This window comes from Protopterus annectens, chromosome 2.part1 (genome assembly GCF_019279795.1).
Source record: "Protopterus annectens isolate FY-2018-M chromosome 2.part1, PAN1.0, whole genome shotgun sequence".
Classification (NCBI taxonomy): Eukaryota; Metazoa; Chordata; order Ceratodontiformes; family Protopteridae; genus Protopterus; species Protopterus annectens.
In genome coordinates, this window is record NC_056729.1 from 964,799,682 (window position 1) to 964,824,814 (window position 25,133).

Below are 25,133 nucleotides of genomic sequence, written 5' to 3' on the forward strand. Positions count from 1 at the left end.
TGATCTTCAGTAAGACCTTGGTCATTAATGGAAGAGGTGGGAATGCATACACAGTTAGAGTATTCCAGATGAAAGAGAGGGCGTCCACTTTCCATGCCTGTGGGTGGTATGTCCTTGTGCAGAATTTCTTCAGCTGATGGTTGTGGTGGGAGGCAAAAAGATCTATGTCCCCCATGATTGTGTTATCTGAAAGAAGAGGTCTGGGTGCAGCATCCATTCTTGTGGATCCATGATATTTCTGCTTAGACTGTCCGCCAGTATATTGTCTTTTCCTGGCACAAACTGGGATTGCAGCTCTATATTGATTTTTAGGGAAAGTTCCCAAAGATTCATTGCCAGCCTGCAAAGAGGGTAGGAATGGGTACCTCCTTGCTTGTTTATGTACCACATAACTGTGGTATTGTCTGCCCTTATTAGCAGGTGTCCTTGATGCAGAAAATGTTTGAAGGCCTCGATTGCATGCATCGCCACCAGCATTTCCTTTTGGTTTATGTGCATGCTCAATTCTTTCTGTGACCATAGTCCTTGAATGCATCTGCCCTCCATGTGTGCTCCCCATCCAAGGTCTGAAGCGTCCGTTGTAATGGTTTGGCTGATTATTGGTTTGCTGAAGGGCAGGCCCCTGTTTGACTGGCTTGCTTGAGCCCACCACAGAAATTCCTTTTGAAGGCATGGAATGAGTGGTATCAAAGCTGCTAGGCTGTGACTGTGCTGAGACCATAAACTCCTTAGGTACCATTGTAGTTTCCTCATACGCAGCCTTGCTTGTGGAATCAGAAGAATGCAAGATGCCATGTAACCCAGGGCCTGAAGGATTTTCCTTGCAGTCAGCTGAGTTTGTTTTGTCAGATTTTCGAAATAATCCGGTAGTTGTCTTTGTTTTTCTTCCGTGAGAAAAGCCATTTGGGTGGTTGTATCTAGATTCGCAACCAGAAAAATTATCCTTTGGGATGGAACAAGTCTTGATTTGTGAATGTTGACTGTATATCCCAAAGCCTGAAGTAGGCGGATGGCATAATTCAAGTGTTTTACCAAAGTTTGTTGGCTGTCCGCTTGTATACGGCAGTCGTCCAGATATGGGTATATTTGAATTCCTGAAGTCTGCAGTGTGCAATTACTGATGCCAGGCATTTCGTGAATACTCTGGGCGCAGTAGATAAGCCAAAGGGCAATGCTGAGAATTGATAATGCTCTGAACCTGCAAGAAATCTGAGGTGTCTTCTGCAACTTTGTCTGATAGGGACATGCAGGTATGCCTCCTTGAGGTCTAGAGTTACCAGCCAAGACCCCTTGCCCAGCATGGGAAGGAGTTGCTGTAGGGTCAGCATTTTGAATTTTGGCACAATGAGATAAGTATTCAGGGCGGACAAGTCGAGAATAGGCCTCCATTGTTTTTCTTTTCTTGGGACAAGGAATAGTCTGGAGTAAAATCCTTGGCCTTGTTCTGTGAGAGGAAACTTTTCTATAGCTTTCATTTGCAATAGGTTGGAAATTTGTTTTAAAGCCTCTGCCCTTTGATTTGGTGGCAGGTTTGGCATGCCTTTTCTTTTTGGTAATGTATGAAAATGGAACCTGTATCCTTTGTCTATTATTTGCAGTGTCCATTTGTCCCTTGTAATACTGTGCCAATTTTTTGAGAATAAAGATAGCTTTCCACCCAAAGGTGCTTCCAATTGAGCCCTGGTTGGTGGGGTCAAGGTAAAGTCATTGAGTCTGTCCTTGTGCAGCAGTTGTAGGTCTTGCACTACCTCTCTGGTTAGGAGGCTGCCACTGACGTCCTCTGTAGGAGCCTCTAGCTTGCCCTCTACCTCTGGCACGCCTGTTCTTGCCTCTTTGAAATCTCTCTGTGTCTGGAAAGGACCAATTCTTAGAGGGCCAATTTCTGCTGAATCTTGGTGGTTGGACCTGGAGAAAATCTTTGACTGTTTGCACAGATTTCGCCTTTTCCTCAAAAATTTCTTTAAGACCTCCTGAGCAGTGGAGCCAAATAACTTTTGCTTTTCCAGTGGCGCATCCAGAAGCTTTGCTTTAACATGATCTGGCAGAGTTTGTTCCTTCAGCCAAGCATGCCTACGTATGACTGCACCTGTCATTGCTGACCTACATGAAGCTTTCAATGCATCATAACCACACTGCAGGAAATGGTTGCTAACCTGTTGGGAGTTATGTACCAGATCCTGAAGTGACTTGCGATCTAGGGGTTCAGGTGAAGACAGTTTTTTATGCAATTCATCTAACAAATACTCTTGGTACTGTATCATATGGAATTGACAATTTAATGCCCTCATAGAAAGAGTGGAAGAAGTATACACTTTTTTATCCCATCTCTCTAAAGCCCTGGACTCCCTTTCAGAGGGGAGTGGATTTTTAGTAGTGGCAGATGCAACCCCTTTAGGGCCCTGGGAAATAGTTTCAGGGTGAGCAGAGTGGGCCTTGAAAAGGAAATTATGCGAGTCCGGGACCCTGTAGTACCTATCGGGTTTGACAGGAGCCGGAGGAAGGGAGTCAGGGGTAATGCTAGACTCAGAGTACACATCATCAATTACATTCAAAACAGGAGGAATAGCCAAAGGTCTATGCTGAGGTAAATGCAAAAAAATCCTTAATCTCTTCCTGGAATCAGAGAATTCCTGGCCCTGCCATTTGAAATGCTCTCTCATGGAGTGAAGGGTCTCCCCAAAGGACAGCTCTTCAGGAGGGGAGGCAGAGGGAATAGATTCCTCTGCACCAGAATCCTCGTAGGCCGTAAAGGCCTCTTCCTGGTAGTCTGAAAGAGCAGAGCCATCTCAGGCCTCATCAGAGAACTGGGGATCAGTGGGCTCAGCCCTGGTTCTTTTGTCTGGAGGAGGTTGACAGCCCCTGTCCAGATGTGGCTGAGAGCCCCTAATCAAGGAAATGAGGTCCTCAGCTAAACTTAAAATCTGTGAACCTGTAGTGGATCCCTGAGAAATAGCCTTGGGAGGCAGAGATTTTGGCTGTTTAGCAGCTTTAGCCCTAGTGAACGCCTTTATGGACATGGATGCAGGAGGCCTGGCTGCCCCACGTGCTGGAGTAGTTTTGTCACTGGTTTCTGAGGGAGATTCTATAACCGACTCAGAAGAGGCCTGCGGGGCCGAGGTTGTCGGATGTGCGGTATCGACGGTCGGAAGTACCAAGGACTCTGTTTCAGCCGAGACCGAGACACTCGCGGTAGGCCTAGGCGTGGTTTCAGCCGAAACCACGGTCCGCGTGTGTCGGTCCTTGTCCTTCCGTTTTTTGGTTAAATGAGAAGTCGGAGTCTCCGACGGCATATTGTAACAGTAACTAGTCCCAAAAAATTTGTCTGCAAACACCGCCCGATGCCTAAGAGTGCATCAGTTGAAGGAGGCACAGGCTGTACAGGCCGAGACGTCGTGGTCTGGGCCTAGGCAGGGGAGGCAGTAAGAATGGAAATCCTTATGAGGTATTTGTTTCCCACAAGTTAAGCAATTATTAACTTTAAGCGTTTGAACTGACATCGGCTGAGGCAAGAAAGAGTCCCCAACGGGGTACTTAGCTTTTGAAGTCTTCGGTAGCTGAAGTTACAGGAGCTGGCCGACCGGCACTTGCGAACTGCTTCTGCTTCGGGCACCACGCGTCAAGAAAGACTGAGGAAGATGGCGTCGGCTGATGCTTTTATACCCCAGGCGCTCTGACGTCGGGGAGAGGGCGACATCAGCCGACGCCGGACCCAGACTTTGGAATCCGGCCGACCGAAGGGCTGCCTGAGGCAGGACAACCCATATGTAAGGACTGCAGATGCATCCTTGAAGGACATCAATTCAGAGTAGTCGATCAACCATCAAGCATGTTTTTGAGAGGTGGAGGAAAAGTAGAGCTGCGCAAGTCCTACTTTCCTTTAACAGTAGGTATCTGAATTCCTCATTGCCTCAGTGACATTTTGGTTATCTGCCAAGGTGACCCAACTGAGAGGGAAGCCTTCAAGTTGTTACAGGGAGTGAGTATTCAGGCTTTTTCGCCTCCATAAAGGAGAGAAAAGTACCTGAAGTCAGAACCATCTCGTAAGAATAAATTAGCAGACAATCACAATACCATATAAAGGCCAAATTCCATAATAACTGAATCAGAGAGGTTGAAACCTACCTCAGTTATGTGCAACCTGGGGGATGGTGGGGGGGGGTGCTACCACTGAATCAGTAAGGAATTTGAACATCTACTGTTACAGGTAAGTAGAATTAAATCAACTATACTATGTTCATCATTCCCACTGCCTCAGTAGCCTGGAATATGGAACGATAAGGACCTGCACTCTCTGGAAAATGGTCCTAGAAATGTCTGCTCTTGACCTTGAAAAGGAATCCAGTTGTAGTGCTCTGTTTAAGGTATGAAAAGAGGACCAGGTTGCTGCACCTAGAATGCTTCTACAGTCCACCCCCATTCCAATATGCCACTTAACAGGATTTGGCCTTAGCCAAGTGAGCTTTAAACTTTGCCTGGAAGAGACTTACCATGGTGGGAGTAAAAGAAAACAGCAGCAGAGGAAAAGCTTGCATAGAGACAAGCTGAAATCTCTTAGCCCCAGTAAAGGAGACTAACAGCTGTTTAACATTCCTAAAAAGCTTTGTTCTGTCAATGTTGTACCTGAGCTGCCTGTGTGCATCCAAGGTATGCAGAATTTTTCTCCACTGTTTTTGGATCAGGACAGAAAATATGGGAGATTGATGACTTGACTCAAGGTAAATTCAGAAACAACACTGGGCATGAATGATGGATTAGTGCATAACACAACCCTGCCCTTGTGAAAAATCAGAAAGTGTTGGCCCACCATGAGAGCTTGCAGCTCACCAAGATTCGCCTTGGAAATGTCAGAGCAATAAGTACAACAGTCTTCTAAGTAATGAACTATAAATCAGCCTGAAAGTCGGGTTCAAAAAGAGGCAAGATCAACTTTTCGAGAAGAAAGCTGAGATCCTAGGGAGATCAATTTGCTTTCAAAGAGGTCTCATGTGCAACACTCCTTTCATAAGATGTTTGACCACAGAGAAGAAAGAGGGAGATCTATGGGCAGACAAGCTGAGATGACTGCAAGATGCACTTTGATAGAAACATATGACAAACTATCTCTAGGTAGCTCACACAAATTTCAAAACCAGTGGGGGTCAAAACCGTTTTAGGACCTCGTTCTTGGCTAGACACCACCTAGAAACCTCTTCCACTTTTAAACTTTAATATTTTCTACTTGCAGGTTTTCTTGCCTTCTTAAATGCCTGCTGCACATCCTCATGGAACAAGTGCCTAAAAGGTATCAAAATAGAATCATTCAGGCTGTCAGTTGAAATTGCTCGAAGTTAGGGTGTACCATTTGCCCCATGATGCAGTGTGAGCAGATCCAGTTTGTGAGAAAGCTTGTGATAAATGCCTTTGGCCAATTACATTAAAAGGGAGAACCAACTTTGCCTGTTTCTTTGGTAACTCTTTCTGAATCTTTAGAAGTGTCTTGGGAATCACTGGAAAGGGTGGAAATACAGGAAAATTCCTAACCATGGGAATAATACACCATCTGTCTTCCAAGCATGGCTTAAAGGATGTCTTGAACACATTTTTTCAATTGTCTGTTTTGAAAGGGGGGAAACAGATCTACCTGTAGTGTTCCCCACTTCTAGACTGACTTCTACAAGGAGCTTCTACTAATGAGGTTTTGCCCAGGATCTGCTTAATTTGCCTGCCACTGTGTTTTGCTCTGATGGAATATATGAGGCCTGAAGAATCAGAGAATCTTGTACAGCCAGCTCAAAGCTATCACTGCCAGCTGGCAAAGAGAGTATGACAATGTACCCCCTTGTTTGAAAAGGTACAACACCATGACAGTGTTGTCAGTGACAACCAGAAGTAGTCCTGAAGTCCACCAGGGGTGAAGAACTTTTAAGGCACGAAACACCTCCAACATCACTTTTACATTTATGTGCTTTGGTGTGCCCAAAGAATCCCACAAGTCTTGCAGTTCAACTCCCATACACAATGCTCCTCATACAAAATCTGAAGAGTCCGTCTGGACAGACTAGTCTGGGGGGTCTGGATTCAGACACACTTGATCCCTCCACCACTGCAGATCTTGTTTCATAAATCCCAGTATTGGTACCTGAGAAGGGAGGGCAGGAGAGGGTAGGGGTACTCTAAGAATTAGCATAGCCATTCCTTTGCAGGACGTTGATACTTTTTTTGGAAAGGAACCCCTTGTTTTGCTCCATGAAGGAGGATGCCTTGTTTGGGGAAAAAGTGGGTATATGAAACATCCTAGATTCCCCAAGCATTACTTTGCCTCTATTATCCCATGTTTGAGAATCTGTGTAACTGATGTCCCACACACCAATTCAGAAGTTAAAGATGCATTAAAAATTTAAATCAGAGAAGTTCCGACTATGTAACCAAGTATACGGTCTTAAAATTACAAAAGCAGCAGCATTTCTCAAAACTGTATTTGCACATTCAAGCATACCTCTCAAAGCATATTTTGAAACCGGAGTCAAACTGGAAACAATTTCATTCATATAAGACTTTTGTTCTGCAGTTAACAATGCAGCAAAATCATCCAAAATATATGAACACTGGAAAAAAAAATACACATATAGTCTTGAAAAATTAACATTCTAAATACCAGATTACTAGAAAGAGACATCCTTTTACCCTAACCACTTTTTCTTTTTATCAGGGGCACTGGCTTAGGCGACTCCCAAGGACTTTTTATTTCAGTAGGCAGCTGAGGAGACAGCAGCTTGGTCAGCAATAAAGTGAGAGAAAGTACAATTGTGCAAGTTAAACCTACCATAACAGTAGATGTTTGAATGATCAATAATGCAATAGCCTTAGCTATATGGGTTAATCCTGCTAAGAATGCAACAGCTGGCCAATTCCCAAAGCTTTAGGGCACCTTCCACATGCACAAATTGTCAGGCAGCTCGAACCGAGTTCACAAAAAGACAAGTCTGATCACAAAGCCCCTCAGTGCTTTCCTTCCAGTAGGAGGCTGAGCGCTGAAAGGACAATGCTAGGAACAAAAAAATAAATAAATGTCTGCACCCTGGCATAAAACACACAAAAAAAAACGAGGAGGATGGAGGGAGTGGCTACTGCAGCAGTGACCATTCAAATATCTATTATGGTGAGTTTAACTTACACAAGTGTACTATGTTCATCATACAGACAGAACTGATAAGTATATTTTTTGGCACTTTTTAACTGTTCAGAGTTCTGTACTGTCTTAATTTTTGCTTGACTGAATTTATATATTTGCTGGCATTGTTTTCTGATAATCTAAGTGCCTCCATCTTGATTTTTTCCAATTTACTGTCCTGCACTTTTTAGTCCTTTTTTAATTTAATTGCATGTATTTAAACTGTATTTGCTTTAATATTGCTACTCACTCAAGTGTGCTAACTTGCACAGCATTTGAATTGTTTTACTGCTGTTTTGGCTGCTTTTCTGTAAACAAAAAAAAAAAGAAACAAAACAACAAAAAAAAAAACTCTAAACTTGTTTCTTGCCTTTCCTGTAACTAGTCTAATCCAGCCAGATACATTAAGCTTCTGATCCCCCCAAGCCTTTCTGTGTTGGAGGGAAACCTTCTAGCTTATCAGTGGGAGTGGTAAGTACTAGGTAGCCTATCTACCACAACAGGAGTGGTTTCTGGCTCAGAAATTGTAGTTTACTGGCCGTTTGGGCAGTTTTTCAATCCCTTTCAACTTTCTGGTTTAAAAGCCAGCGTTTGCACTCATTTCCACCTTTCCTGTAACTAGTCTAGTCCAGATACAGATTTGTTGTATCCAGGAGTGTTTGTAAGCTTCTGAGCCCCCCCCCCCCCCCCCAAAGCCTTTCTGTGTCGGAAGGAAGCCTTCCAGCTTATCAGTGGGAATGGTAAGCACTAGGTAGCCTATCTACCATGAGTGGTTTTGGGCCCAGAAATTGCAGTTCATTGGCCATTTGGGCAGTTTTCCCATCACTTTCAACTTTCTGGTTTAAAAGCCCACGTTTGCGTGGGTTTGCACTTGTTTAAGCTCTGCATTGTGGCTCCAAGCTGAGGGAAACTATTACTGGTGCCAGAAAGTCTGCCATTCAGTTTTCCCTTAGATCTTGTTAGTTCTTTCTCTCTTGCACATCAAATAGCCTAATCACTTTGCACTTCAACAGGTTTTTGTCGCAATTATTGTAGCACACCCAAGTGCCATCAGCACTAGTTGTTCTTCATGGAAATAGCTCCAAGTACTTAGTAGTTATGACCACCCCTCCTGGTATGATTAAAGGGCAGTTCCCTGTGCTTTCTCCTATTAACATGGTGCACTTGGGCATTCTGAGGCAGTGCAGTAACTGCCTCATGTACACAGACAATCCACTCCTCTTACCTCCCAACACTCAGATTTGTGAGAGATGCACTTATATCATCAAAATGGAAGCTATGCACTCTCCAGCCAAGACCGGACTAGCTGGTCAAGAGGAGAATGTCCACATCTGCACCACACCACATGGAACACACAGCCCCTCCAGAACACCTACTATCACAGCTTTCACATAAAAACAGAAAACACACACCCACCTTCGCGGAGGCTCTCAATAGAAATTTACCCAAACAGCGCAGACCTCCAAAACAGAAAAGCACACTAATACTACAACACAGCAAAAACCACAGGACACATAGCTCACTCTCCACAGTGTGCCCCTCAACCTAAGCCCCTTAGGCTAAACACCTTGCCCAATATACTAATCATAGGTGACTCAATAGTGAGGCGCACAGATGTCCCACTCCCTAGGTTGAATAAGGAGAAGGTAACAGTCAGCCATCTATCAGGTGCCAGAATCCGACATATCACACACGCACTCAGGTCACTCCAAGTACAAGTATGACTCTGTCATTGTCCATGTGGGTGTGAATGACCTGAGACGCATCTCCCTGGACTACATGAAAACAGACTGGTGGTGCTCTCGGATTATGTGATTCAGGCAGGTAGGACACTAGCAGTATCCTAACCTCATCCAGAATGATACTGCAATACAAACAAAAAATGACTGACTTTAACAACTGGTTAAATTTCTGGTGTCATTCTAAGGTGATCCAAGTATCTGTCTGCTTGGGATGACATGACTGACAGACCTTGATGCTTTGCCAGAGATGGCCTGCATCTATCACCCCTGGGTTTACGGGTACTGGCTAAGGCTCTTGCCACGCCTACAGTGCCTGTTTTAGGTGGTGTTCCAAAGACCAAATTACCACCGTAACAGCTATAAATAAATGCAATCTGAGAGTCATGCTGCTCAGCGTTAGAAGTCTAAATGTCAAGATGCACTCGCTTGAAGCACTCCTCAAAATGGAGAACATCGACATTTGTGCTGTAACGGAGACATGGTTTAAAGCAGGAGAAAGCACCTCTGCGCTACCAAGCTACTCATTATACACCTTTCAGCCCCGAAACATGGACCGAAGCTCCAAAGGTGGTGGTGTCTCCATATTAATAAAGGATATGCACATCTCCAGACTAGTAGCCCAGCATAACGCATCTAAGATACTTCAAGTACAACTAACATTGGGTAAGATGGCGATACAGGTCATAGCCTGCTATAGGTCCCCAGCCATGTCCCTAGACTCTCACTCCATGTTCCTAAGCACCCTGGAATCCATCAAGGACCAACCCAACACTCTCTTACTAGGAGACTTCAACTACCCCTCCATCAACTGGAAAAACTACTCAAGCACCAATACACTGGCCCAATGCTTCCTGGAATTGATCAGTTCCAATGCCCTGGATCAGCTCATTCTGACCCCCACTAGAGGAAGCAACATCCTTGACCTGGTTATTACTAACATGGGCGACCTTTGCTCTACACCAATAGTCAATCCCTCCCTGGTCAGATCTGAACATAAACTAAACTAATCACCATGGAAATCCACATCTCACCCACACCCCCGGAAAGGTATCCACCGTGAAAAACATCTCCAAAGCTGACTTTGGACTCCTAAAAACCGAGGTGGCTAACTTCACAGCATCCATGCCAATGGAAAATAGCTGCATGACTACCGAATCATACACCAATGCACTGTACGAACATGTACACAAATGCATGGAACTAGCCATACCCAACAGAACCAAGACGCACTCCTCCAAAAAAGGAAGCCAATCTGGTGGTCCCCTGCCATTAATAAACCCTACAACAGAAGGAAGAAACTGCTGCAAAAAGAGGTGAAGTCCCAAGACTGGGAAACTTCCTTATTAGTCTCAATAAAAGGTTGAGATGACTCCAAATGCTCTAAAGCCAGCTATGAAGGCAGAATTGCGGCAGACACTAAAAGCAATCGCAAAGCCTTCTATAGCTATACGAAGACCCTCCATGGCAATACCCAGATTTGCTCTGAGAGACTGCACAATGGTACCCCCTATACTCAGCCAACAGATATTGCCAACATACTGGCTGACAGATTCAGTGCCAACTTTACCCCCCCCCCCAAAGGACCAATCACAATACCTGAAGAATGTCAGGCACCCAGCATTACTGCAGCACAGGTTAAAACTGCATTGTCCAAGGCCAAGAATACAGCTTCCATGGGACCCGATAATATCCCTGGCTGTGTTCTCCATGAACTACAAGGCAACCTGGCACCAACATCTGTGTAACCTGTTCAGTCACAGCCTCACCTCAGGCTTTGTCTCTACCGAATGGCACACTGCTACAGTCATCCCTCTCCATAAAGGGGGAGTGACTACAGATCCTGGGAATTATTGCCCCATTAACCTGACAAGTCTGATATGTAAAACTATGGAGCGCATCATCATGGAGCTAATTAACAAAGATATAGGAAATCTCCAAACTCTAGACTCCATGCAATTTGGCTTTGTGAAAGGGAGATCATGCCTGCTCAACCTGGTTGACTTCTTTGAGTCCGTCACCAGGGCTGTGGAAGACAGTGCACACAGCCTATCTTGATCTGGCCAAGGCCTTTGATACCATTCCTCACTCAGGAATTATTGATAAACTCAAACTACGCATCAACCCATATATCACTCGGTGGGTTGCAAATTGGCTCACAGATAGAACACACAGTGTGAAAGTAGCGGACTCTCAAGTTAGACTGCCAGCCAGTCATGAGTGGAGTCCCACAGGGATCGGTCCCAGATCCTCTCCTGTTCGGCATCTACTTCTCAGAAGTCCAGGTCAACAAGAAGGGACTCTGGATGACCAAGTTCGCAGACGACTGCAAACTGGGAACCATTACTAACTCCCCAAGTGATGCAGATATCCTACAGAAAGGTCTCACTGTGACCAATGGCTGGCATTGAAACCATGGCCTTAAGTTTAACGCCAAAAAAAGTGTTGTCATCCCCTTTGATAAAAACTCAATTCCCACTAATTACCACACTGATGGGAGCCGACTGAACACTGAAGGCATTATAAGAGATATCAGCAACCTTTCGTTTATAGGTTGGTACTAGGCTATCGGCCCCAAGGCCTATGCAAGCCTAGCCATAACAATTCCCTGGAAATTTTTTCCCACAATATTTACTTCTCTGGGCCCCTGACATGATCCCCGGGGTGAATTTCCTATCTCCCATCCAATCATCAAGATTCCTTTTGAAGAGGGCCAATGAGGTGACATGTATGGGCAGTCTATTCCAGAGTATGGGGAGTCTCTGGGTCAGGAACCTATCCCTCCAGCATGTTTTGTTCATTGTGATGATAATGTTTAGATCCCTGGAGCGTGTGGCACTGAGGGATTGGGATTTCTTTAAGTGGAGCATGTCCAACAGCTCAGGGTTTGACATGGCCTTGATTGTTAAGCAGAGATCGCCTCTGAGTAGACGATATGCCACAGAGTATAGCTGGAGTTTTTTTTAGACTGTCAGCATATGGCACCTGCTTTAGGCCTGTGATTCTTCCATTGACCACCACACTGCCACTGTGGTCAGAAAGTCCTTCTGTGTGGCACATCTCATTACCAAGGGTTTTGCATCCAGGAAGAAAGAGGTCATAGTCTCTCTACTCTTTCTTCATTACACCAATTATTGAGTATAATGCCCCATTTGGCATGTACCTCACTAGACACCTGCAACAGCTAGAGAGGCCACAGAAGTACATCACAAAGAGGATTATAGGCATTAAACACATGTCCTACACGGACAGACTCAAAAAGACTCCGGCTATTCTTTGTCTCACATCACCTACTTAGAGGTGATCTTTGCTTGACTTACAAAGCCAAGTCTGACCCAGCTCTGTTAGAAATGCTACATCTAAAGAAATCCCAATCCTTCCGCATCACACGCTCCAGAGACCTCAACCTCATTACCACAATCAGCAAGCATGCTGGAGGGACAGGTTCCTCACCCAGAGACTGCTCATGCTCTGGAATAGACTTCCCATACATACCAAGCAGAGCACCTCACTGACCCTCTTCAAGAGGAATCTAGATGAGTAGATGGCTAATAAAAAATTCACTCGGGGAATCAAGGTTTAGTGCTTTGTAAAAGTATGTACAGAGGATTTGTAAATAATTTTTGATAACTTTTTTGGAAAATTGCTTCTGCTATTTTTACTGTATAATGTACTGGAGATTTTCTCAAAAGGCCTCCGCTGAAAAAGGGCTTTACAGCTCAGTCAGACTAACCCGGTTAACAAATGTAAAATAAATAAATAAAATCAAGTAACAGCTTCTAGAATACTACTGGAAGGTCACTGAATTTTCCTTATACAAGCCTGGCCAGAGGAATCACTGGGATAAATTTCCCTGGCATTTCAGTGAGCCACTTTTTTTTTTAGAGTTTGAAAGAAGTTTACCAGGCTTTGGACCTTTTCCTGAGGGAGAAAGACCAGCATTCTGCTTGCATTTATTCTGCAACCCAGGAAGACTAGGTCATGAGTGGGAGTGAGATGAGAGGTTTATGAAATTGATGGTGAATCGCAGACTAGTTAACAGCCACACTGTGAAGTCTAGCTATTCAGAGTATGTGTCTGGGGACACAGCGTGAATCAACAAGTTGTCCTGCTAAGGAAAAATTTGAATTCCCAGAGTGCAACAGAAAGCCATGACAGGGGCTAGACACTTTGAAAATCTCCTGGGCAGTGGAAAGACCAAAAGGTGAAACAGTACACTGAAAATGTTATCAGCCAGAGAAGAACCTGAGAAATTTCCAGCAGGAAGGATAGAGGGCTCAAATGGGGATGTGAAGAGCGACAGCAGATAAAGGCTTAAGTATGAATGAAGGGCAGGAGGGTGTGGACAGAGCATTTTGAAGGTAAGCACTTTCAGGGAGGTATTCAGCAGGGCATGATCCAGAATGGGCCTCCACTGTCCTTCCTTCCATGGTACAAGATTGATCCTGGAATAAAAACCTTTTCCAATGAAGAGCGAAGATACTTCTTCTATGGTGCCCTGTACTAGTATGTCCTGAATAATGGGACCATGCAAAGGAAGCTGGCTGGGAGGTGGATGGGAATCCTTTTAAGAGACAGGATACTTTCCCATGACATGGCGTAGCCTTCTTTGATAATGGTCAGAACTTACTTGTCTGTAGGTACTACCTTCCAAAATGGAAGAGAGAGGGATAGTCATGGCATCCACCAATTTTACTTTAAAAAGAAGTTATGTCTTACCATAATGTTCCATCTGTATTGTAAATCTTTATTCATTCATTTCTGTTAGGACTTTGGTTCCATATTTAATAAATCTAGTAAAATAAATTCTGATTCAAAAGACATAACTACAACAATGAAATGCATTTACCTTCATCGATGTCTGGGGGAAGACCTCCAACAAAGACTTTTCTTGAGAAGCGTTCAATACGTTCCCCATTTTGGTGTGCAGTAAAGCATGATGTCGAGTTCAGGACCCCTGATACAACTTGATCATTGTGACATTCATCCACTAAGGCATCGTCTATGGGGAACAGAGATGAGCGACCTAAAATATAATTCATATCAGACTCAGTGCTAGGAATAAAGTAAATCTAAAAGCAAGGTATAAAAAATATTTATGAAGGAAAATATGGGATTTGTTTAGAATTACCACATTGAACTACAAAAATAATTAGTATGTACAACTATTTCTTCAGTTTTAGAAGTGAAGTTGCTCTTTTTAAAATTTATATAATTCTCAACTATTAAATAAAACAGACATTAAAAAGGCCCGCTGGTCTAATCTCTACCACCATCTTTGCTTTTCATTTCATAGGTTTGACCAAAAGCTTTGTTTCAGCTGTTGCTGACTAACATACACTCAAAAAATGTTCTATTTTTTTTTTTAATTTTTGGTTGTGACAGTTACAAGACAGATGCACACTAAATTTAACAGCTGGTAAGGACTGCTTGGCTCCTTGGTACAGACAAATTGCTTCTTAAAGGATAGTGGTCTTCCTCATAGAAAGATACCTATAATGACTGTGGCCTCAAAGAAAGATCTAAACTGAAGATTATATCCACCCTTGTAAGTGTGCAATGAAGTATTCAGTGAAGCCCTTTCAGCTGTTGCACAAATGTCACCCGTGGATACATTTCTGAAAGCCCTACAAGGCAGCTAATGCTCTGTTAAGACTGTGCCTTCAGCACTGCAAACAAACTATATTTTTTGGTAGTAGAATTTGATAGTCTGTGAACTACCCTGAAAAGAGGACATTGGAAATTTTGGAACCTAATTCAATTTGGAAAATTAAATTAATAGTCAATAATTTCTGCTAACAGACTTCGTTCCACGTAAAATCTGCCTGTGAGAATCCACGCAGTTCAGCGAGTATTCAGAAAGAATACTTTGGGAGGATAACAAGATTAATTAAATGGTTAAGATTACTTTCAGTAGCTACAATGGACAAGAAACATAGGTTTGTTTGTAATGACACTACCATTAATAAAGAAACAAGAAAGTTTATCACACAAGGCTTTTATTTACATACTTTTTCTGGCAGAAATTATGGTCACCAAAAATGAGTTCTTAAAGAGAAACTGAAAATTTATTTTACCAACAGGTTCAAAAAGAGGCAGCATTAGCTCTTCCAATACAAAGTATTTAATCTTGGCAATCTGTTAACCAGGTAAGCCCACTGGACAAAGTGCCTTTTTAAAGGGTATTCTAAGGGTACTATCTATTTCAGCGCAGTGGTATGGTGGTAGCATTGTTACCTCACAGCAAGAGGTTCCCCTGTTCGATTCTCGGCATGGCTTGGGAGTGCCTTCTCTGTGGAGTCTGCATGTCCTCCCCGTGGTTGGGTAGCGTTCGAAAGACATGCGTGCGTAAATGGGCATGCCTTCGTTGAAGGTTTGGCGTCGAGCTGGCACTTTGGCATTTAGTAAAAATCTACTGCCAATCATTAGCAGACCGGAGTTCCACTGTGGCGACCCCTTACCGGGAAAAAGCCGAAAGACAAACAACAACAACAACATTCTAAGGGTACTATCTGTGGCTTTCTGAGAGTCATACAATAAGGAAATGGCTGTGAAAGAAATCAAACCCTGTACTCTTCTGAATACAGTAAACAGCTTAGCGCCTTAAACTTCTGCACCAACAGCCAGACAGTATAAATGCCAAAAACAGAACATATCCTTCACTGGAAAAACAGTACCATTTCAACAAGAATAAAAAATCTGTGACAGGTAATCCAGAAAAAGAAGTTATGTACCTACCATAATGTTCCATGTTAGTTGCCTTCATCTCGCCTTCTTTCTTGCTGGTTGGGATCGGAGCCGATCCTCGGCTCCGACTCGGCCATCTTCTATAGCTCTCAACCAGTTTACTGGCTCGAGGCTACCCCTTATCCCATGATGCCTACCGATAGCTACCCAGATCTCGTTTGAAATAGCTAACCCCAGACATAGCCAGAGAAAAAACCTGTCCAAAACAAATAGGTTGAGTATACCTGTTATCAGTAGAGGAAACAAACCAGAGAACACTCAGCCAGTGAAACCAGAACTCCTCTCGGTCCAACAGGACAGGGGGATGGAGGGTGGGATGCAAGAAAGAAGGCGAGATGAAGACAACTAACATGGAAAGTTATGGTAGGTACATAGCTTCTTTATGTTAAGTTGTCTATCTCGCCTTCTTTCTTGTTAGTTGGGACAGCGTCCCTAGCACCTACAATTCTGGGTGGCTCATTGGAACAGACTCTTCAGAACAGTGCAACCAAAGTGAGCACTGCTCCTGGAGACCATATCTAGCTTATAATGAGAAATAAAGGTATGAGGATTTGCCCACGTAGCAGCCGCACAAATAGAATCCATGGGCAACCTAGACTGGAAGGCTACAGAGGTGGCCAAAGCCCTAGTAGAATGACCTTTCGGTTTGATAGGTAACTCTCTGTTCCTTAATTGATAGATGAAAGTAATAGTGTGAGACAACCACCTGGATAAGGTCATCTTGGAAACTGGGGGACCTTGTTTGCCTAGAGCATAGGAAAGGAATACTTGGTCTGACTTCCTTATTTCCTTAGTCCTATGCAGGTAAAAATGCAATCGTCTATGAACGTCCAGTTGGTGTAATTTGTACTCTGCCTTTTTGGTGTAGTTAGGGAAAAACACAGGAAGGTCTATAGATTGGTTTAAATTATTTTCTGAGCAGACTTTCAGAAGAAACGAAGGATTAGTCCTCTGAGCAACCCTGTCCTTATGAAAAACCAGGTATGGAGGACTAACACAATGCCTGAAGTTCAGAGACGTGTCTGGCTGAAGTAATAGCTACCAGAAAGAGTGTCTTCCAAGACAGAAACTTAATGGAGCAGGACGCTGCTGGTTCAAAGGGGGGCAGAGTTAAGGAAGTTAGTACCAAATTAAGGTCCCAAAGAGGAGGGGGATCTCTCACTGGAGGCCTAAGGAGAGTAGTCCCTCTCAAGAAAGCTTTACAGAGCTTATGAGCCATAATGTTTAAATTTGACAAACCAACATGAAAGTTAGAAATGGCTGCTAATTGAACCCTGATTGTAGCCGAAGCGGACCTGGAATAAAAAAGTTGTGCTAGGAATTCCAGAATTTCGTGGACTGGGGCTGAAAAGGGATCTACGTTCCTAGCCTCTGCCCAACAAGAAAAATGTTTCCATTTACTAGCATAAGTTTTTCTGGTTGTGGACTTGTGAGAGGAGACAATAATCTCACATACAGCCGGGGAAATGCTGGGAAGCCTGGCTAAGGTTGGAAGTGGAGCAACCAAGCTGTGAGCTGGAGAGTTTGGAGGGATTGATGCAACCCGCCTGATTGATGAATTAGTAGATCTGGAAACGGGTCCAGAGTCCAGGGCTGATCGAGAAGGTAGTCGTGCAGGAACGGGAACCATATATGTCGAGGCCAGTAGGGGGCAATGAGGATCACTTTGCAACCCAACAATATTGCTTTCTGTACGAGTTTCAGTATCAGGGGAAACGGGGGAAAGGCATAAAGAAGTCCCTGAGGTCAATCGTGGAATAGACCGTCTCTGGGTGTGTGACCTGGACATGAAAGAAGGGAGAAGTAGTTGATGCATTTGCTGTTAAACAGGGTGGCAAAAAGATTGCAGCAAAGCTGTCCCCATTTGCGGAAGATAAGATCTGCAACTTCCTGATTCAGAGACCACTCGTGAGGCATTAGGATAGCTCTGTTGAGCCTGTCCGCTATGACGTTGGACCTCCCAGGGATGTGCATCGCAATCAGAAAACGTTGGGATGAAATCACTCACTGCCACAGTCTGAGCGCTTCTCGACACGGGGGTAGGACCTGGTTCCTCCCTGCTTGTTGATGTACCACACCACTGACATGTTGTCTGTTTGAATTGCAATGGTCCCAGAAGGGAGAGAGTCCTGGAGGGCTTGCAACGCTAGGAGCATGGCTCTCATTTCTAGGACGTTTATGTGCAGATGGTATTCGTGAGGCTGCCAAGTGCCTTGGACTGTCCTGCCCTGATAATGCCCCCCCACCCTATCAGGGAGGCGTCTGTGGTCACTGAGGCGACCAGAGGGGGCTGAGTGAAGGGTCTGCCCTGAGTCACTAATGGGGAGACCATCCACCAGGAAAGGTGCTTTTTGCATGCTTCTGTAATCATGATAATGTGAGACATGGGCAGCCGTTGGAAAGACCACTGTGTGAACAGAAGCCACTGAAGGATCCTCATGTGAAAGTGGGCCAGTGGGATTAGAAGAATGGCTGCTGCCATGGAACCCAGAGTTTGAAGGACGAACCTGACCTGAATTCTTTTGCTCTGCATTAGAATTCGTACTTGTTGACGAACTGTAGACACCCTTTCTAGCGGTAGCCTTGCGGACATGTTTCTTGTGTCCAAGTCTGCACCTATGTAGGTGATAGATTGACAGGGGAACAAGGCAGATTTTTCAAAGTTTATTGTAATGCCTAGCTGGGAGCAGATTGTGATTGTGTAGTCCCTGGCTTGTAGAAGTTAATGCCTGGTAGTAGCAGTGAGGAGCCAGTCATCTAGATATGGAAACACCTGGAATCCTCAACGTCTCAGGTGAGCCGTGACCACTGCCATACATTTGGTGAACACCCTGGGGGCTGTGGTGAGACCAAAGGGCAGAGCTCTGAACTGGTAATGACTGGCTCCCAGCCGGAAGCGAAGAAATCTCCTGTAGAGCCTGTCCATCTTGATGTGGTAGTACGCGTCCTGAAGATCTATCGAGCACATCCAATTGTCCTGACCTAGAAAGGGTAGAATGGACTGTAGCTTGACCATCCAAAACTTTGTTCTTTGTACAGACCTGTTTAGTCTGCTGAGATCCAGAATCGGTCTCCAGTCCCCTGTCTTTTTTGGTACCAAAAAGAACCTTGAGTAAGTTCCGGATCCGTGCTGGTCTGCCGGGACTTCCTGGATGACTCTTTTTTTCTAGCAGTTTTGAAACTTCTATTACTGCTTGGTCCTTAAGATTGGGTGGAACATCTGGAAGGGATTTCCTTGACGGTAAGGAGGGTTGACAGAAGGGAATTTTGTAACCTCCGGATATAATGGACCATACCCATCTGTCTTGTGTTAAATTTTGCCAGGCTTTTGGGTACAGTGAAAATCTTCCCCGGACTGCCTCCAGAGGTGAGCAGTCGGGCAAACCTTCAGGGATGCTGAAAGGGCTCATCAGAGAAGGATTCTCTGTTGCCCTGGTTCTGCGGACCCCCTCTGTCAAGAGGGCGGCGTCTATTGTTATCGTTTTCCCCTCTGCCCCTGGAAGAAAAATTTTTAGGAAAAGGAAAAATTAAAAAATGACAACTTGATTGATGTTTGCTTCTGAGGTAACTGGCTAAAAAGGAATGCTTAGTATGTAAGGTAACCATATTTTTATGGAAAATAAAATAAGGTGGTTTTGAAGAGAGCTTTTGAAGTTCAGAGACTCAACTTGCAGAAGTTATAGCCACAAGAAAGACTGTTTTCCAAGAAAGAAATCTGAGATCTGCATTAGCCGAGGGTGATTGTACTAAACACTAATACAACACTAAGATCCCAAGACAAAGTAGGATCCTTTTACCGGAGGTCTAAGTAAAAAGGTACTTTTAAGAAAAGCCTTACACAACTTGGATGAAGCTAAAGGGAAGCATTACCTCCAATGTGGAAGATAAGAGATGGCTGCCAGATGAACCATGAAGGCACAAAATTTTTCCCATCTTGAAAAATGGGAAGAAAATTTTAAAATAGCAAAGGGCAGTGACAGGATCGGACTTTCTCTGTCGAGCCCAAAATGAAAACCCTTTTCATTTACTTTTATAAATTTTCCTTATGGAAAGCTTCTGGGATGAAAATAAAATTTGGCGAACAAGAGAGGAAAGCGTGGAATGTTTAGCCATCATTGGAATTGGAGAAACCACGCAGTCTACCTGAGGTCTGCATTTTCTGGAAGAGTCATCCCTGACAATGGTAAAAGGAGAACTGGACGTGGTCCAGTATCCAACAAAGACATTGTAGAGGAGACCATAAAAAGTGGAACCACACATGCCAAGGCCAAAAGGTGGCAAGGAGGGAGAATTACCTTGCTCTTCAACTGGACTGCTTTCTGAAGGAAGTAGGGGAGGATAAACAAAGACCGGAGGGCAAAATGTGGACTAGAGCATCTCTCAGTAACTGTCCCTGAGGGGGAATTAGGCCAAATAACCTGCTGCATTTATTATTGAGGGGAGAGGTGAATAGAATGAAGCAAGGCTGACTACATTCATAGAAAATCATGTTCACCACTAAATGACAGACCACTTGTGAGACATCAGGACAGTTCTCCTGAGCTTGTCTGGTAGAAATAGAAGTTATGTTCTTACCATAACGTTCCATGTTAGTTGTCTTCTTCTCGCCTTCTTCTTGCTGGATGGGTTCGGACCCGACCTCGGCCCCGCCCCACTCTAAAAGTTTCGGGGTTGGTTCCCCCGGGCTCGAGGCCCCCTTTATATCCCACAATGCTAGGCGTGAGTTACCTCAGATTTTTTAAAGGGGCCCAGAATAGTAACAAAAATAAAAAAAAATCCACCTCTATAAACTAGGGAGAAGAAAGGGTGACCTACATCCTGATCCAGGAAAATATGCACAGTAGCATATACCTAAAGAAAAGAGGTGGTAGAAAGAGAGGTCACAATCAAACTCCTCTAGGTCTGTCCAGGCCAGGGGAAGGAGGGGGGGGCCGAAAAAGGGAAAGAAACAACTAACATGGAACGTTATGGTAAGAACATAACTTCTATATGTTAAGTTGTCTATCTCCCTTCATTTTTGCTGGATGGGACCCCCCCCCCTAGCACCTTGTCCCGGGTGGCCTAAGGAACAGACTCTTGAGAACAGTGGAACCAAAGTTAGCTCTATGCCTAGAAGCTAAATCCAACTTATAATGAGAAATGAAAGTGTGAGGAGAAAGGCCCCGCTGCAAAATGGTGTCAATAGGCAGTCTGTCTTGGAAGGCTATGGGTAGCCAAAGCTCTGGTGGAATGGGCTTTAGGTTTGTTAGGCAGCTTTTGGTGTCTAATTTCATAAAAAAGGGGAAATCAGAGATGTTAGCCATCTAGATAATGATACCTTTGAAACTGAAAGCCCCTTTCTGCCTTCTGCATAGGAGACAAACAGCTGGTCAGATTTTCTGAATTGTTTGGTTCTATCCAAATAGTACCTTAAGGGCGATGAACATCTAGCCAATGAAATTTTTTGTTCAGACCTATTAGAATATTCTGGAAAAAACACAGGGGGTCAATGCTTTGTTTTAGGTTCCGGGCTACTTGGGTAAAAAGGACGGGTTGTTCGTAAGATACCCTGTCCTTATGGAACAGCAGATAAGGAGGTCGACAGCTGAGTGCATGAAGTTCTGAAACTCTTCTAGCTGAAGTAATAGCTACCAGAAAGAGAGTCTTCCATGATAGCAATTTTATGAAACAGGAGGCTGCAGGTTGAAAGGGGAAGAATCAAAGAACTAAGAACTAAATTTAGGTCCCAAGGAGGAGGAGGATTTTTTAAAGGAGGTCTGAGAAGAAAAACCCCTTTTAAAAAAGGCTTTGCAAAGCTTGTGGGACATTATGGCAGACTGAAATGCCCAATAAAAATTAGAAATAGCTGCCAATTGAACTTTAAGAGTAGATGGAGATGAACCTGCATGGAAGAGTTCAGCTAGAAAATCAAGGACTATTTGGATGGAAGCAGTGAAAGGATCTATGTCCCTTCCTTGAGCCCAATATGAAAGTTTCCATTTACTCAAATAAATTTTTGAGTGGAAGATTTATGGGAAGCTATCAAAATATCTCCAGAGTGAGATATTTGAGGAAGCCTGGCTAAGGTTGGAACTGGAGGAACCAAGCAGTGAGGTTCAGAGGGGTGGGAGCGATGAAACTGACCCGACGCATGCATCAAAAGATCTGGAACTAGGTCCAGATGCCAAGGTCGCCCAACAAAAAATGATGAAGAAAGGGGAACCAAACCTGTCGAGGCCAGTAAGGAGCAATGAGGATCAATGAGGCCTTCTGAGCGATAGCTTTCTGTATCACTTGAGAGATTAGTGGGAAGGGAGGAAATGCATACAGAAGCCCCCGGGGCCAAACTTGGACTAGAGCGTCTCTGCTGGGTTGGCCTGGTAAAGGGAATAGGGTGAAATAATTTTGCACTTGCTGTTTTGGGGAGTAGAAAAATGCAGCAAGGCTGACCCCACTTGAGAAAAATTTCTCTCACAACAGAGTCTTTCAGAGACCCCCGTGAGGCATGAGGATAGCTCTGCTCAATTTGCCCGCGATTTGATTGGATTTCCCCGGGGATGTGCTTGATCAGAAACCGCTGAGAAGAAATGCCCATTGCCACAGTCTGAGTGCTTCTCGACACAGGGGGTAGGACCTGGTTCCGCCTTGTTTGTTGATATACCACACTACAGACATATTGTCCGTCTGGATTGCTATCGTTCCCAAGGGAAGAGAGTCTTGAAGGGCTTGAAACCCTAAAAGCACTGCTCTCATCTCTAGAACATTTATGTACAAGTGGCTTCCGTCTGGTTGCCATGTGCCCTGGACAGTCCTGCCCTGATAATGCCCCCCCCCACCCGATCAGGGAGGCGGCCGTTGTCAGAGTAGGAACCCGGGGGGGAGGAACAAAGGCTTTTCCCAAAAAGAGGTGGGGGGAAGACACCCACAAAAGAAGAGGTTTCCTGCTTGTTTGGGATCAAAAATGGTGTGGGACATGGGGTTGCTGGTATGACCATTGTGTGAAGAGCATCCATTGAAGGATTCTCATGTGGAATCTGGCTAATGGAAGAAGGTATGGCACCCCCATAATCCCAAACTTTCAGAACTAACCTGGCTTTGACTCTGTTGCGGGAAGAGGCAAACCATTTTTTGTATGTCTGTTATTCTCTGATCTGTTACCCAACAGGGACTGTGTCTAGATTTGCGCCTATGAAGGTAATAAAACAAAAAGGCGACAAAACAGACTTTTGCAATTTATTGAAATGCCAAAGTTTTGAAAAATGCAAAAGGGTTGCCCCTGGCCCTTAGAAGAAGATGTTTGGTGGGGCTGTGGGGAGCCAGTCGTCCAAATATGGAAACACCTGGAATCCTTTGTCTCAGGTGAGAAGCTACCACTGCCATGCATTTGGTAAACCCCGGGGGGCAGTGGTGAGCCAAAGGGCAGGGCCCTGAATTGAAAATGACTGGTTCCCAGCCTGAAGCGGGGGAAATCTTCTGGGGGCGTCTGTTCATTTTATATGATGAGCATCCTGAAGGTCTATAGAGCACATCCATTTTTTCTTCCCAATGGGGGAAGGATGGACTGTAGGGGTGACCATCCGAAATCTTTTTTTCTTGACTGCCCTGTTCAAGATACTGAGACCCAAAATTGGTCTCCAGCCCCCTGTTTTTTTGGAACTAAAAGAACCTGGAGTAGATTCGGATCCTTGCTGGTCTGCTGGAACTGGTGTTGTTTTTTTCAAGCAGCTTTGAAACCAAAGCTGCAAGATCCCTTTGGCCCGGGGGGAACATCTGGAAGGGATTTTTTTTGGGGTTTTGGGAAAGCAAAGGGAAAGGGGAAAGGGAAAAGCCTTGAAAAGATGGACTTTTTTATATATATTTTTGGGGTATTTTTTTTAAAAAAAAAATTTTAAATTTTTTTTTTTCCCTTTTATAACCCCGTTATTATTTTTTTTTTTCCCCCCTTTTTATAAACCCCCTTTTTTTATTTTTTTTTCACACTTATATTTTTTAATTTTTTTTTTTTTTCATTATAATAAATTTCCCCCTTTTTTTAAAAAAAAAACAAAAAAATATAATCCCCAATATATATTTTTTTTTTAATTATATTTATTTTTCCCCCCCCCCACATTATATATATATTCCCCCCAAAACCTTTTTATTTAATTTTATACACCCCCCCCCAAAAAAACATCCCTTTTTCTTGGGGTTAATTTTAAATCCAAAAAAAAAATATATAAAATAAATTTTTTATAAAAAAATTAAAAAAAAAAAAATAAACATATATAATTTTTTCAAAACCAAAAAATTTATAAAACCAAAAATTTTTCTTTTTAAAAACCAACCCACCTTATTTTATTAAAACAGGGGATATTTTAACATATATTTAAAAAAACAAATATAAACAAAACCATTTTATATATATAAAATAAAAAATATTTAAAACAAAACAAAAAAAATATTTTTTTATATATACCAAAAAAACCCATTTTTACCACATGTTTAATATATAAACTATATATATATAAAATAAAAAATATAAATAAATATATATATTTTATATAAAAAAAAAATATATATATAATCATATTTATATATAATATCTATTTTTTATTTTCAAAATTTTTATATTACACCATATTCTTTTAAATATATAAAAAAATATATAATATATATATTTAAAAAAAACATATATATATATACAAAACATATATAAATAAAAAATAAACCCCATAAATTTTTAATTTTTTTTTTAAAAAAATACATATTAAAAAAAATAATATATATATATTTAAATTTTTTTAAAATATAAAAAAAATAAAACAAAAACATATATAAAAATAAAAACAAAAATAAAAATATAATTAAAAAAAAATAAAAAAAACATAAAAAAAAAATAATTAAAAAAAAAAACAAAAAAAACATACATATATATATATTAAAAAAAATACATATAAAAAAATAAAAAAATAAATTTTTTATATATATTTTTTATAAAAAATATATACAAAAAATAAATAAAATATATATTAAAAATAAAAAACATAAAAATATAAAAATTATATAAAAATTTTATATATATGTATAAAACATATATATATATATATATATATAAATATATATAAAAAAATATAAAATAAAAAATAAAATATATATATAAAATATATATATATAAAAAATATATAAAAAAATATATATATATATATATAATATATATATATTAAAATATAAAATATAAAATATATAAAAAATATATAAAAACATATATATATCTTATATAAAATATATATGGAAAATATATTAAAACATATATATAATACAAAACAAATAAAACATATTTTATATAATTTCACAAAATACATATATATATATAATATATATATATATATAATATATAAAATACATATATAATATATATATATACATATATATATATACAAAAATATATATATATATACAAAAATATATATATACATATATATATATAACATATATATAATAAAAATATAATATATATATATATATATATATATATATAT

The 25,133-nt window shown here is 42.1% G+C and overlaps 1 protein-coding gene across 1 annotated transcript in view; it reads right to left on the reverse strand.

Moving 5' to 3' along the window:
* Positions 1–25,133, reverse strand: part of CPEB2 (cytoplasmic polyadenylation element binding protein 2) — a 568,627-nt gene that overhangs the window by 218,047 nt on the left and 325,447 nt on the right. Inside the window, exon 5 of the mRNA XM_044063518.1 lies at positions 13,739–13,915. Coding sequence (XP_043919453.1) covers positions 13,739–13,915 — 177 coding nt within the window. The remainder of the gene's footprint in view (positions 1–13,738; positions 13,916–25,133) is intronic.